Raw genomic sequence first — 13,072 nt, forward strand, 5'->3', positions numbered from 1 at the left:
TAGAAGAATTGTTGTTGGTTCGTTTTTTTGTTTTTTAACTTTTTATTTTGTGTGCTTACTTCCTGCCTTATTCTTCACGCTGGTGTCTTTGTTTCTTCAGCTGCTCATGGATTATACAGACTGATATAATCTTACAGCGGGTCAGTCAGAGGGACTGTCAGCATCTCCATCTCCTTAAGAGGTTTAAAATTCAAACAAGCAGATAATAGCTGCATAGAACCCACAGCCAGTTTGGGGCCCAGATATTATTTCCAGGTAGAATAATTCTGGAAAATAACTCTTAGGCTACCATTTTCCCTAAAATCCTTTTTATTTACACAACTTAAGTAGGATTACAAAAAAAAAAAAAAAAAAAAAAATCTGGCTCCATTAGTTCATTGAGATGTAGCCCCGGTTTTCGATAATAGATTCATCCTTTCACTAATTCTGCTTCTGGATTGTCTTTTCCCCATCTTGAATTTCTTTTATAAGGTCATTGTTTCTCTTTGTATTTTTGCCTCTAAAATAGGACAAGGACAAATACCAGTTTGGTAAGACGAAGATCTTTTTCCGTGCCGGTCAAGTGGCCTATCTAGAAAAATTGAGGGCTGACAAACTGAGGGCTGCCTGCATCCGGATCCAGAAGACCATCCGTGGGTGGCTGCTAAGGAAGAAATACCTGTGCATGCAGAGGGCGGCCATCACGGTGCAGCGATACGTGCGGGGCTATCAGGCTCGATGGTAGGTCTCCTCAGCTGACTCAGGGTCCGTCCAGGACAAGTGGTCTGAATGACGCCCTACCTGTGAAGATAGCATCTCACTCGTTATTCATGTCAAAGCACAACAAATTAACTTACAAGACAATTAAAAAGAATAAAATTTCACATAGACTTAACAATAATTCAGATTTGAATTGCTACCAACTTGGGTCCTTAGAATTTGTATCTTTTACCATAACATGGAACTTGAAGAAATTGTATATAAATTGAAACAGCCATGAATATGAGACAGTTAATCTTGACTCTATGGAGGAGCAATTAACAAAAATGTTCTAACAAGTAGCTATATTTCAGTGTGGTTACATATACAGTTTTAATTTTATGAAGTTTTAAGCTTTATGAACTTCCTTTTCTTTATTGTGAAATGTGACAATATGGGACATCCTGCCTTTCAAAATTAGGGAAACTCAGTGAAAAAATACTTCAGAAGCCACACATTGCTGAGCCCATGTAAGTTAATGTAAGTGTGTATTTGCCGTGAACGTTAGAGTAACAGTGAGGTTCTGCTCAGGCTACCTAAGACAGTGATATGGATGTTTTGCAGTCTTGATGACTGACAGTACACAACTGTTTTCTTTGGCCAGCTATGCCAAGTTTCTGCGCAGGACCAAGGCAGCAACCACCATTCAAAAGTACTGGCGCATGTATGTGGTCCGCAGGAGGTACAAGGTTCGACGAGCTGCCACTATTGTTCTTCAGTCTTGTTTGAGAGGCTATTTGGCAAGAAATAGATATCGCAAGGTAAGATGCTGTTTTCAAGTTTGTTCATGCATTCCAGTAACATTAATTATATTTTCTGTCTGTACAAAGTACCGTAGAGACTGCTGTGGACAGAGATGCCATGTGGAGAAAACCACCAATTGAAATGCATGCTCATATTAAGTAATTAGATATACTTGTTAACAAGACAATAGAAAAGAAAATAGCCAGGCAGTGGTGGCGCACGCCTTTAATCCCAGCACTCGGGAGGCAGAGCCAGGTGGATCTCTGTGAGTTCGAGGCCAGCCTGGACTACCAAGTGAGTCCCAGGAAAGGCGCAAAGCTACACAGAGAAACCCTGTCTCGAAAAACCAAAAAAAAAAAATATATATATATATATATATATATATATATATATATATATATATATATATATATGTATATACACACACACACACTTCCCTTTCCATATGTTTGTATAGTTTTAAAATTTAAATTTTAAATTTTAAATTAATTAAAAAAGTAAATGTGAAATAAAAATCACCAACTTGGTTGATGAAAACAACAGAACTTATTTTCTCAGCTTTCTGAAGGCCAAAAGTCCAAAACCACTAGGCTATAATCAAGATATCAGCAATACCACCATCTCCAAAGCCCCAAGACAGAATAGATTCCTTGTCCTTTCCAGTGGTGGCCTGCACTCCTGTACCTGTGGCCACATTGCCCCTATCTCTGCTCTGTCTTTATATCATTTGTCTCTTACAAAAAATAATCACGGGACTGGTTCGATCCCTGGAACCCACACTGTGGAAGGAGAGAATCAGCTCACATATATGCTCCCCCAATAATTGTTTTTTAAGATATTTTTTAAATTATGATGATATTTAGGTCCAACCTTCCTAATCAAGGATAATATCCCTATCTCAAGAACCTTAACCTAGTTACATCTACAAAGCCCCTTTTTCCAAATAAAATGACAGCTACAAGTTGTAAGGATTAGGACATTGTGTTGTTGAGGCCCATTATTCAGACAGCTACAGAGAGGTAAAGTACACAAATAGGTTAAATATATGGCAGGGGACAGAAGGTCAACCTGAGAATGAGAAAAGCTTAGGAGAACTTAGCATGTGAAGAGGAAATAACTGTAACATTTGTATGATTAAAATACATTAACTGGAATGTGGTACATTTTTTGATTGTGTGTGTGTGTGTGTGTGTGTGTGTGTGTGTGTGTGTGTGTGTGTGTGTGTGTTTTTGCAGGCTTGTCAGTGTGTATATATGCAAGTTGTGCATACCAGAGCAGGACTTGGGTTGTCTTACTTATTGCCTTGAGACAGCCTCTTACTGAGCCTGAAGCTCATGGCCTTGGCCAGGCTGGTCGGCCAGTGAACCCCCAAGATCAACTTCTCTACCTCCCAGTGCTAGGCTTACGGGGACATGCATCCATGTACCTTATGTGGGTGCTGAAAACTCGAGCCTAAGTCTTCATGTTTGTGTAGCAAACAATTCGTACCCACTAAGCCATCTTACAAGCCCGACAAATAATCTTTTTTACATGAGGCACCGGGGTTGAATTCAAGGTTTCATGCATGCTAACCATGCATCTTCTACTAAGCCACGCTCTTGTCCTGACAAGTATCCTTTCTGTCTTAGAGTTACTGTTACCCCATAGATCATAGATCACCTGCGTGCGTGCGTGCGTGCGTGCGTGCGTGTGTGTGTGTGTGTGTGTGTGTGTGTGTGTGTGCATAGAGAGGGTATACACACGTGTGCCACTGTGTCAGTGCAGGTGTCAGAGAACATCTTGTAGGACTTGATTCTTTCCATCATGTGGGTTCCAGGGCAAAAAACCTCTTTCCTAAAAATTGTTCACATTGTCTCTGCTTAATGGCCTTCAGTGACAAGAAATTTGTCTCATAAGGTAGCCATCTTCTTCTAAGTTGTGTAAAAGTTTAAGAGACTATCGTGACTTTGTAAGAGTCAAAGGAGGATTGCTTCGTTGTACATTTTCTTGTGTTTAGCTTTCCCTTTCAAGCTTTGTGCCTTTACCTTGGCATCCACAACAGATTCCTGGGGCATTAGAAACAACAGCAGTAGAAAATGATAAACCTCAAGTGTGGCAGACAAGAGCAGCGGCTTTAGGCTGAGGGAGGTGGCACATGCCTTTAATCCCAGCATTCAGCAGGCGGACCTCCATGAGTTCAGTGCCAGCCTAGTCTACATAGTGAGTTTCAGGTGAACAGGGCTACCCAGAAAGACCCTGTTTCAAACAAACAAAAAGATTGTCACCTCCTGAGTTTCAGGAGTGAGGTCAATAAGTCATTAATAACCTTTGACTATCTCAGGTGTCAGCCTCTCAGCTAGCTTGCTGGCCGTCCCATGACCTCAAGTTCAGGCCTAATATATAGTGAAGCAGTGTAGCAGGACAATCTTTTATTTTAATAGCACATCGTTCATAAAGTACCTGGTTCTTAGTTTTATAAGATCTCTTACCAGCAGAAGTCATACACCAATAAGGAAACATGTATTTTTTATGTTCTTTGTAGAATTTTTTTCCCTTTTGCAATCTGGTTCCAATTCTATGTATTTTTGTTTATAGTCTCGTGTGTGTGTGTGTGTGTGTGTGTGTGTGTGTGTAATGTAACTAGAAAAGTAGACATTGAAAGGTGATTTGAGAAATATGTGTATATATATATATATATATACATTTAATTGATGTACCTTTATATTTCTGTGATGTATAATCCACATAAAAACACTGTTGATTCAATTTTTGTCCTTCTCCCTGGGTATAGATTCTCAGTTTGGCATACATAGGTGGATAGACTTGAATTTTGAGTCGAGTCTAGAGAGACTCAGGTTATCTATCTTTTTCTGCAGATACTCCGTGAGCACAAAGCAGTCATCATCCAGAAACGTGTCCGTGGCTGGCTGGCTCGTACACATTATAAGAAGACCATGCAAGCCATCATCTACCTTCAGTGCTGCTTCCGGCGAATGATGGCCAAGCGTGAGCTGAAGAAACTGAAAATTGAGGCTCGCTCTGTGGAACGCTACAAGAAGCTCCACATTGGCATGGAAAACAAGATTATGCAGCTGCAGCGCAAAGTGGACGAGCAGGTGTGTTTTTAAAGGATCCCTAAAGCTAGAGCACAGCAGAAGAGACCCACTGGGTTGTTTCTAGTGGCCTCTCTTCTTGACTTTACCCTGAAGGAAAGGAACAGACAGGAATTTACTTTTTAAAACACCCTGCTCCAGACCTCTGTGATCATGGATCATATTATAATGTGTGCTTGACAGAAGTCTTTCACCACTGCCCCTTATCTGTTTTTCACCTCTCAATGGTTGTTTGGTGCAGCAATCGCAAGAGAAGCAGGAAGATGTACAGGCTTCTGAGGGGCCCAGTCTATTGGCAGAGAGAAAATTCTCTTGCTTAACAGTAGTCACTAAATAGTATTTTAGTACATGCAAATAATATAGAGATAGTTAAGAATATGTAAGAGAGAAGGATAGCAAGGAGAGATGGGTGAAAATGAAATGGGATTCATCAGAAAGGTTTTATGAATTAAATAAGAGGAATTTTAAGATTTTTAGTATACTTTATCATTCTTACTTTTCTTCTACCTAGCTCATGCTTATTTTTTTTTGTACTAGCCCCAAGTTCTGACCTATAGTAGGCAGATACTATCGCTGAGCTAAAATCTCAAGCCTTAAAATAAATGTAGTAGCTTAAATCTGTATTATAGGTATGCAGGAGGCTGAGATGGGAGAACTGCCTCGAATTCAAGGCTACCCTGCGTTACAGTGTGAGATTATGTTTCAAAACAACAAATAAATATAAATTCTTATGTATATGTATATATATATATATATATATATATATATATATATATATATATATACATCTCCATAGTCTTTTTTGTTTTGTTTGTTTTTGTTTTTTGTTTTTTTCAAAACAGGGTTTCTCTGTAGCTTTGGAGCCTGTCTTGGAACTCGCTTTGTAGACCAGGCTGGCTTTGAACTCATCGAGATCTGCCTGTCTCTGCCTCCTGAGTGCTGGGATTAAAGGCATGCCTACAACTGCCCAGTTTTTTCTTTTTTTTTTTTTTCTTTCTTTTTTTTTTTAAAGAGAGGCCCTTATTGAATTACACAGGCTAGCCTTAAAGTTGTAGTCCTCCTGTTTCTGCCCAACAAGTAGCTGGAATTGCACGTTTGTGTTACCACACCCAGGTTTAGTACATGGTTTTTAATATTACTCTAACATAATTTCAAAAGGCAAGTGTCCATTCCCTTATTTTTAATTAATTATTATTTATTTTAATTTTATGTGTATTGATATTTTGCCTGTATGTATGTCTGTGTACCATGTGTGTGTAGTGCCTGTGGAGGTCAGAAGGTCAGATTCCCTGAAACTGGAGTTACAGATGGTTGTGAACCCCTGTGTGGGTGCTGAAAATTGAACCAGATTTGGAAGAACAGCCAGTGCCCTTAACTAGCAAGCCATCTCTCTAGCCCCTTCCCTTACTTCTGGATTAAAAATTAGGAAACTATGGGGCTAGAGGGATGGTTCAGCAATTAAGAGCACTGGCTACTCTTTCGGAAATCCTGAGTTCAATTCCCAGCACCCACATGGAGGCTCACAATCATCTATAGCTATAGTCCCATGGGATCCAATTCCCTCTTCTGGTGTGCAAGTGTATATACAGACAAAACATCTGTATACATAAAGTACATAAATAAATCCTTTTTAAAAATTAGGAACTTAAGAATTTACTGTGAAACCCTATGATTATGAGAAAATCATATCTATGTTGCATATCATATAAAACAGAATTAATTGCTCTGTGCTGTTAACTATTTGTATGATGAAGAAGCCATTGGTTAGGTTATGGAAAGTGCAGAGCAGGTAGAACTAATGCCCATATCCTTAACTACTTACACTAAGTAAATGTGTTGTTACTATGTCCTGGTTCTGATGCTCAATGTTATTGAGGTTTTTTTGTTTGTGGGTTTTTGTTTTTGTTTTTGTTCTTGACACAAGTTTTTACTATTTTTGCTCTGGCTGTACTAGAAATTACTCTTTAGACCAGGCTGGCCTTGAACTCACAGAGGTCCACCTGCCTCTGCCTCCTAATTGCTGGGATTAAAAGGGTGTACCACCATGCCCAGCTCAATGTTGTTTTTAATGCCAGGTATATTATGATCATTTTAGTATAGCAAATTTGGCCAGATCCTATCTCAATGCTGTAATGATGTAACAAGAATTCATAGCTTGAATGGCATGGTATAACATTCCTTTAATCCTAGCAGCTCAGAGGCAGAGACAGAGGCAAGTGGATCTTTATGAGTTTGAGGCAGCCTGGTCTACATAATAAGACCCTGTCTCAAAAAAAAAAAAAAAAAAAGGAATTCATGGCTGGACTTGGTGGTGCACACCTGTAATTTGAGGCAGAGGATCCTGAGTTCTAGGATTTTTGGTTACACAAGTTCTGGAGCAGTTGGACTAAATAGTAAGACCCACTCTCCAAAACAAAGCAAAAGGAAAAACCTAAAGGAATGTAATTAATCAAAGCCTAGAAGAATCTAATCAGTATGATTTTCTTACTGCATACATTTGGCCGTTCATATTGTAAGTGTTTACTTATTGTTATTGATGTTTGTATTTAAAGAATAAAGACTACAAATGCCTCATGGAGAAACTGACCAATCTGGAAGGACTATACAACTCTGAGACTGAAAAACTACGAAACGATGTAGAACGTCTTCATCTAAGTGAGGAGGAAGCTAAGGTTGCCACTGGGCGGGTCCTTAGTCTACAGGAAGAAATTGCCAAACTCCGCAAAGACCTGGAACAAACACGATCAGAGAAAAAATGCATTGAAGAACGAGCAGATAAATACAAACAAGAAACTGAGCAGGTAGGAGTAGTGTTCTTATCCCCATTGCCTTGTGTGCAGAGTAAATGCTGTCATCCTTCCCTAGTCCATGTGACTCTATATTCATTTTAATCAAAGACATAATGTAAATTCCAGAGGGTTTATAGTTCATACTGATGTTTCCCAAACATCTCGGCCCCATAATCAACAAGTGGGCCATAGTCTTGAGGTAGAACATTTAGCTCTAGTAAGAACAGAAACAAAGCAATGTTTCAGCAATGAAATTCATGTCTATGTACTGTCTTAGTTTTCTGTTGCTATAACAAAATGCCTCAGACTAGGTATTTATAAAGGTTAGAGGCTTACATCACCGTATTTCTGGAGGCTAAGAAGTCCAAGAGCATGGTACCAGCATCTGGTGAAGATTTTTTGGTTACATCATAATATCAGGGGATCACATGGCAAGGAAGGACAGGTATGCCACTTTTATAGCGAAACCACTCCCTCAGTAATACATTAATTAATCCATAAATAGGTTACCCCGTTCATAAGGGCACAGTTTTTATAACCCAGTTGTCTCCCTAAGGTCCCACCTGCAGATATTAACAGTGAGTTTAAGGACATTGAGAGAAGACAGTCACATCATAGCATTGATTACAGACTCTTTCAGTGTGAACTTCATGAGATGTAGAATCCTTATTCTTGATAAGGGATGCCATGATTCTGAGGTAGATCAACAGTGAACTATTAGTCCCTGAACTTATATATAGTTCGAATTCCTATGGAGACCTGTGTTAAACTGAGTTAAGTCCAAGTCAGAGAAAGCTAGGCAGGAGCTGCTGAGCAGATGGAACTCCCCAAATGTTCAGTCTCATCCATGCTTCCATGCTATGAATTTAGCCTATGTAAAAACTCGTTGACCATGGGAAATTGCAGGGCTCCCAAGTAATGGTAAAAACGTGTATTTAAACATTTCTAAAAGACCCTTGCAATTGGGCTGCCTGAGAAGTAGTAATTGATTTGAATGAGTCCACAGGGATCACCTTCTGTAGATGAAAACAGCTGAATTGTCAGCGGCAACTGAATAATCCTCACTTGCTTCTTCAATACTGGATTCTGAACATGGATGGCAGCCTCTTCAGGAAGAGCTTAGATGAACTGCAGGCAAAATAGTGCAGCCAGGAAGACTGCTGCCCTATCCTCATGGTGCTCAGGTCCATAGAATTCCCCTGCATCAGAGTGAGGCCCCAACTCCATACACAGACAGGGCAGTGCCACTGGGCAGCATCCTCTGCCATGGCGGGTTTGTTCTTGAATAATTCAAATATGCATTGTAAAGGATGCCCTTGAGCACTTACGATCCCTTTCCTTCCTCAGTCTCTGAAAGCTTTCATGATTCCTCTAGAAAGATGCTTTTTTCTTCTTTTTTCCTTCCTTCCTTCCTTCCTTCCTTCCTTCCTTCCTTCCTTCCTTCCTTCCTTCCTTCCTTCCTTCCTTCCTTTCTTTCTTTCTTTCCTTCTCTCTGTGTGTTTTGCTGGAGATTGACCTTCTTAAAACCCCATTACCCTCTCAAAAGGAAGGCAAGATCCAAATGTAACACATCTTTGCCTGGATAAAGTAATATTCCACAACACACGGTTCAGTGACTTGGCGCTGCACCCATGTTTATAATTCATTGTAAACATATATGAAATTCTCAGAATAAATAAAACATTTTATTTTTAAAAGAATTCATGGGGTTGGAGAGATGTCTCAGCTGTTAAGTGTGTTGTGTCTCTTGCCCTTCCAGAGGACCAGAGTTTAGTTTCTGGCCTGTACATCTGTAATTCCAGCTCTGTAGGGTCCAGCACTCTCTTCTGGCTGTGGACACATACACACATATGGCATGCACTCACACATACACATAAAACGATTTTAAAGACTCATATCTCTAATCTCTTTAATCTGCCCATTTGAATTGTGGTACTCGAGTGGTACAGTGAGAAGGTGTTTGATGGCTAATCTTAGTTGTCAACTTGACACACTGGAATGAGGGAATCCTAAAGAACGGCCTCTATCAGAATTTACTTGAGCATGTCTGTGGGGTGTTTTCTCCATTGCTAATTGGTGTGGGAGGACCCAGCCCACTGTGATTGGTGCCATCCCTAGGCATGTGGGCCTGGGCTGTATAAGAAAGATAGCTGAGCACGAGCCTAGGAGCAAGAAACTGTGGTTTCTTCTTCAAACTCCTGCCTTGGCTTCCCCTGATGATGGACTGTGACCTGGGCATGTAAGATGAAATAAACCCTTTCCTCTCCACGTTGCTTTTAATCAGAGTGTTCTATCACAGCAATAGAAATCAAAATAGAGCAAGGTGATATCATTACTTTGGGAACAGATGTCTTGTAGATGCTAGCCAGATGCTAAGTGTGCATAGTACAGAGTAAAACAGCTACCATCACAGTCCTTTCCCCCAGCATATGTCTAGTCTATTGGAGAAGGCAAAAAAGTAGACCATTCATGTGGACTGTAAAGAGGCAAACACAGGGCTTTGCAACAACTCAGAGAAAAGGTATCTAATGGAGATGGTTTTCAAGAAGTTTCTTGGAGGGAGTAAATTTGGGACAAGTATGACAGGTGACAAGACGTAACTAGGTGAAGACAGGAGGCATGGACAGTGACTGTGGTGTGGGACATCTCGGTCCACTATGACATCTCAGTTTGGTGTTTCATTTTATAGCTGGTGTCAAATTTGAAGGAAGAAAATACTTTGCTGAAACAGGAAAAGGAGACCCTCAATCACCTCATCGTGGAGCAGGCTAAGGAGATGACAGGTAAGGTTTGTGTGGGTTCAACCTAGCAAACAACAACCAATTTCAAACCTAAGTTTTAAAAGTTTGACATTATGTTACCAGTTACACAGTATTACTTAGAGCTGAAATTTTTTTTAAAGTTTTGGCTGTCATCTACATTACAAGCAAGAGTCCCAAATATTTTAGTAAAATTAGTGAACTTACGAAATTGATCTCTGTTCTCTATGTACTAATGTGAAGTTATTCAGTAATATCATATGTAGCTTTTAAAAGTTTGCTTTATATGTATTAGTTTTAACTTACAGAATTCTTACTGATTTAATAAGAATCCTTGAGCTAATTTGTGGTCTACGTAGATGTGTGTGTGTGTGTGTGTAAAAGAACACACACACACACACACACACACACACACACACACACTTTCATTTGTTTCTTTGAGTCAAAACTGGCTTTGAACTTGACGTCTTCCTGCCTCACCCTTCCAAATGTGCCTCTATCCCTGGCTATTCACATATTTTAAAACTGATGTAATTGTAAATATTTGTAGGAATAGTACAATAATTTGGAATATGTGTAATGATCAAATCAAGGTAGCCAACATTTTCATCTCTTCAGAATCTGTCATTTGTGCTTATGGGGAACCTTCCCACTCTCCTACCCAGCTGTGCTTTGGAACCTTTATCTAACTTCTCTCCAACCCCCTCTTCTGGCTTTGACCATTTTTTCTATAACTCTTTTCAATCAGATCAATTCTTTAAAAACATCTTTATTGATTGAGAACATATACTATTTGTCTTTCTGGGCCTCACTTATTTTTTAATTTATATTTTACTAAAACAGTGGGTGTCGTCCTATTAAGTTCAACTCCTTTTGCTACCAAACTAAAAATGAAAAGTAATTTTTAAGATAAAGAACTAAGTAGATATGCACGTTTATTCTATTTATTAATTGTGGGGTTGATTAAAATGGTCCATCAGATTGGCCTATGGGCATGTCTCTTGTGGAACATTCTCTTGACTTCTAACTGATGTTGGAGGGCCCAGCCCACTGTGGGTGGTACCATCCCTAGGCAGATGGGTGCAGACTAAACAAAGGGAGCAGAATGTGAGCCTGAAAGTAAGCCAGTAAGCAGCATTTGCCCATAGTTCTGCTTCAGTTCCTACCTCTAAGTTCCTGCTTCAGCTCCTGCCCTGGTTTGCCTCAAAGATGGACTGTAACTTGTTAGCTAAATAAAACCCTTTCCTCTCCAAATAGGTTCTAGTCAGTGTTTTATCACAGTAACAAAGGGAGGCATCCTGAAAGCAATCCAGAATAAAGATTAGAGAGGTAGGAAGGAAAGAGCCAAAAGTTTTCCCTTATGACCATGGTACTTTTCCTCACATGGTCTCTTCCCTCCAATTAAAGATGATGTAGAGGAACAAGAAGCGTCCTGGAATTAATAATCTTAACTAAAACATAAGGTGAAGACAAGAAGCCAGAAGAAAATGTTAAAAGGGGCAAAACAAAATAGTCTAGAAAGCAGGCTTCCAGGATGCAGATGGTCAGGGAAGGGTCCAGAGTGATGGGAACATTTCTAAGGGAATATACAGTGTTTTTAAAATCGACTATAGGAATGAAGAAGTAAGAATGGATTTGTCTTGAAATTTTTGTTGGAAGACTTGGACTAGCTTACACAAACTGGTGGGAATAAAGGATAATTTATAGAACATCTTAGGAAAATTTTCTCATTTATTAATTCATAATTTATGGAATCCCTCCCCTAGGAAAACATTGTGGAAGGCATCAAGAAAATAGTAGTCACGAGGCTCTTGCATCCCTTGACTCTTGGAGCTGGCAGAGAATTAAATGATAGAGCAATAGAAGCAGCTAGGGCAGTTTGAAACTAACCCACAAATACAAGAATACAAAGAGCATATTGGTAGGAAACCAATTCTATTATAAAAGTAATTGGTTGAGTCACTGGGTTACAATGTATACCTTCTTTTAAGAAGTATTTTTTAACTTACTTTAATCTTATGTGTATGGGTGTTTTGTCTACATTTATATCTGTGTATCATGTGTATGTCTGGTGACTGTGGAGGTCGGAAGAGGGAGCTGGATCCCAAAGAACTGAAGTTACAGATTGTAAGCCACCATGTGGGTCCTTGGAATTAAACCTAGGTCCTCTAGAAGAGCAGCCAATACTCTTGACTACTGAGCCTCCACGCACAGCTGCTTAATTTTTTATTACCTGTAGTCAGTGGCTAATCTCTGAACTCCAGACCATGTCCAGCCAAGAGCAAGCTACTGGCAGGAAAGGCAGTGAGGTGGGGAACTGGAAAAGTCAGGGCTCCTTAAGCAGCACGTGAGAGATGGCAAAGAAATAATAGCACCATCAGCAGAGCCTAAGCAGTCATCTAGTTAGAAATGGAGGGGTAATAGGATGGCAGGGCTTCAGTGTGCTATGAGATTATATGATAGAACACGGGACTGAGACACACAGACAAATAAGAGTAGGAGGGCAAGTCCCTTAAAGTCACCATTCTCTTGAAGAATGACTTTTTGAATCATTATTTAGCCAAAATAACTTATGAATATCAGAATTTATTAATAAGATGGCTCATTTCCAGGCCTAAGGACCTAAATTCAATCCCTGGGCCACATGGTGAATGAAGAAAATTGATTCCCATAAGTAGTTGTCTTCTGGCCTCCACATGTATGCTGTGACATGCACACACACACACAAATTTTTTATTGGATTTTATGAATATCCTAAAACAATACTATTGGAATAAAAATATATGTGCCAATACTTACATGAATAACCTAAGAGAATACTATGTAAATGTATCTATGTGTATATACATATACATATATTAGTTTATTTGTTATTGCTTACTAGACTAGTACGTAGTGGAAGTTTATCCAGAAGTTCTTGTAATCTGGGTGTAGTGGTGCACACCCATAG

The 13,072-nt window shown here is 39.5% G+C and overlaps 1 protein-coding gene across 4 annotated transcripts in view; it reads left to right on the top strand.

Moving 5' to 3' along the window:
• Myo5a (myosin VA) overlaps positions 1–13,072 on the top strand; it is a 150,166-nt gene that overhangs the window by 95,761 nt on the left and 41,333 nt on the right. For all 4 annotated transcript variants that reach the window (XM_015992578.3, XM_015992581.3, XM_015992582.3 and 1 more), the window contains exons 19-23: positions 509–720; positions 1,343–1,499; positions 4,338–4,577; positions 7,127–7,375; positions 10,053–10,146. In XM_015992578.3, coding sequence (XP_015848064.1) covers positions 509–720; positions 1,343–1,499; positions 4,338–4,577; positions 7,127–7,375; positions 10,053–10,146 — 952 coding nt within the window. The remainder of the gene's footprint in view (positions 1–508; positions 721–1,342; positions 1,500–4,337; positions 4,578–7,126; positions 7,376–10,052; positions 10,147–13,072) is intronic.

Source organism: Peromyscus maniculatus, chromosome 7, assembly GCF_049852395.1.
Source record: "Peromyscus maniculatus bairdii isolate BWxNUB_F1_BW_parent chromosome 7, HU_Pman_BW_mat_3.1, whole genome shotgun sequence".
Taxonomy (NCBI): Eukaryota; Metazoa; Chordata; class Mammalia; order Rodentia; family Cricetidae; genus Peromyscus; species Peromyscus maniculatus.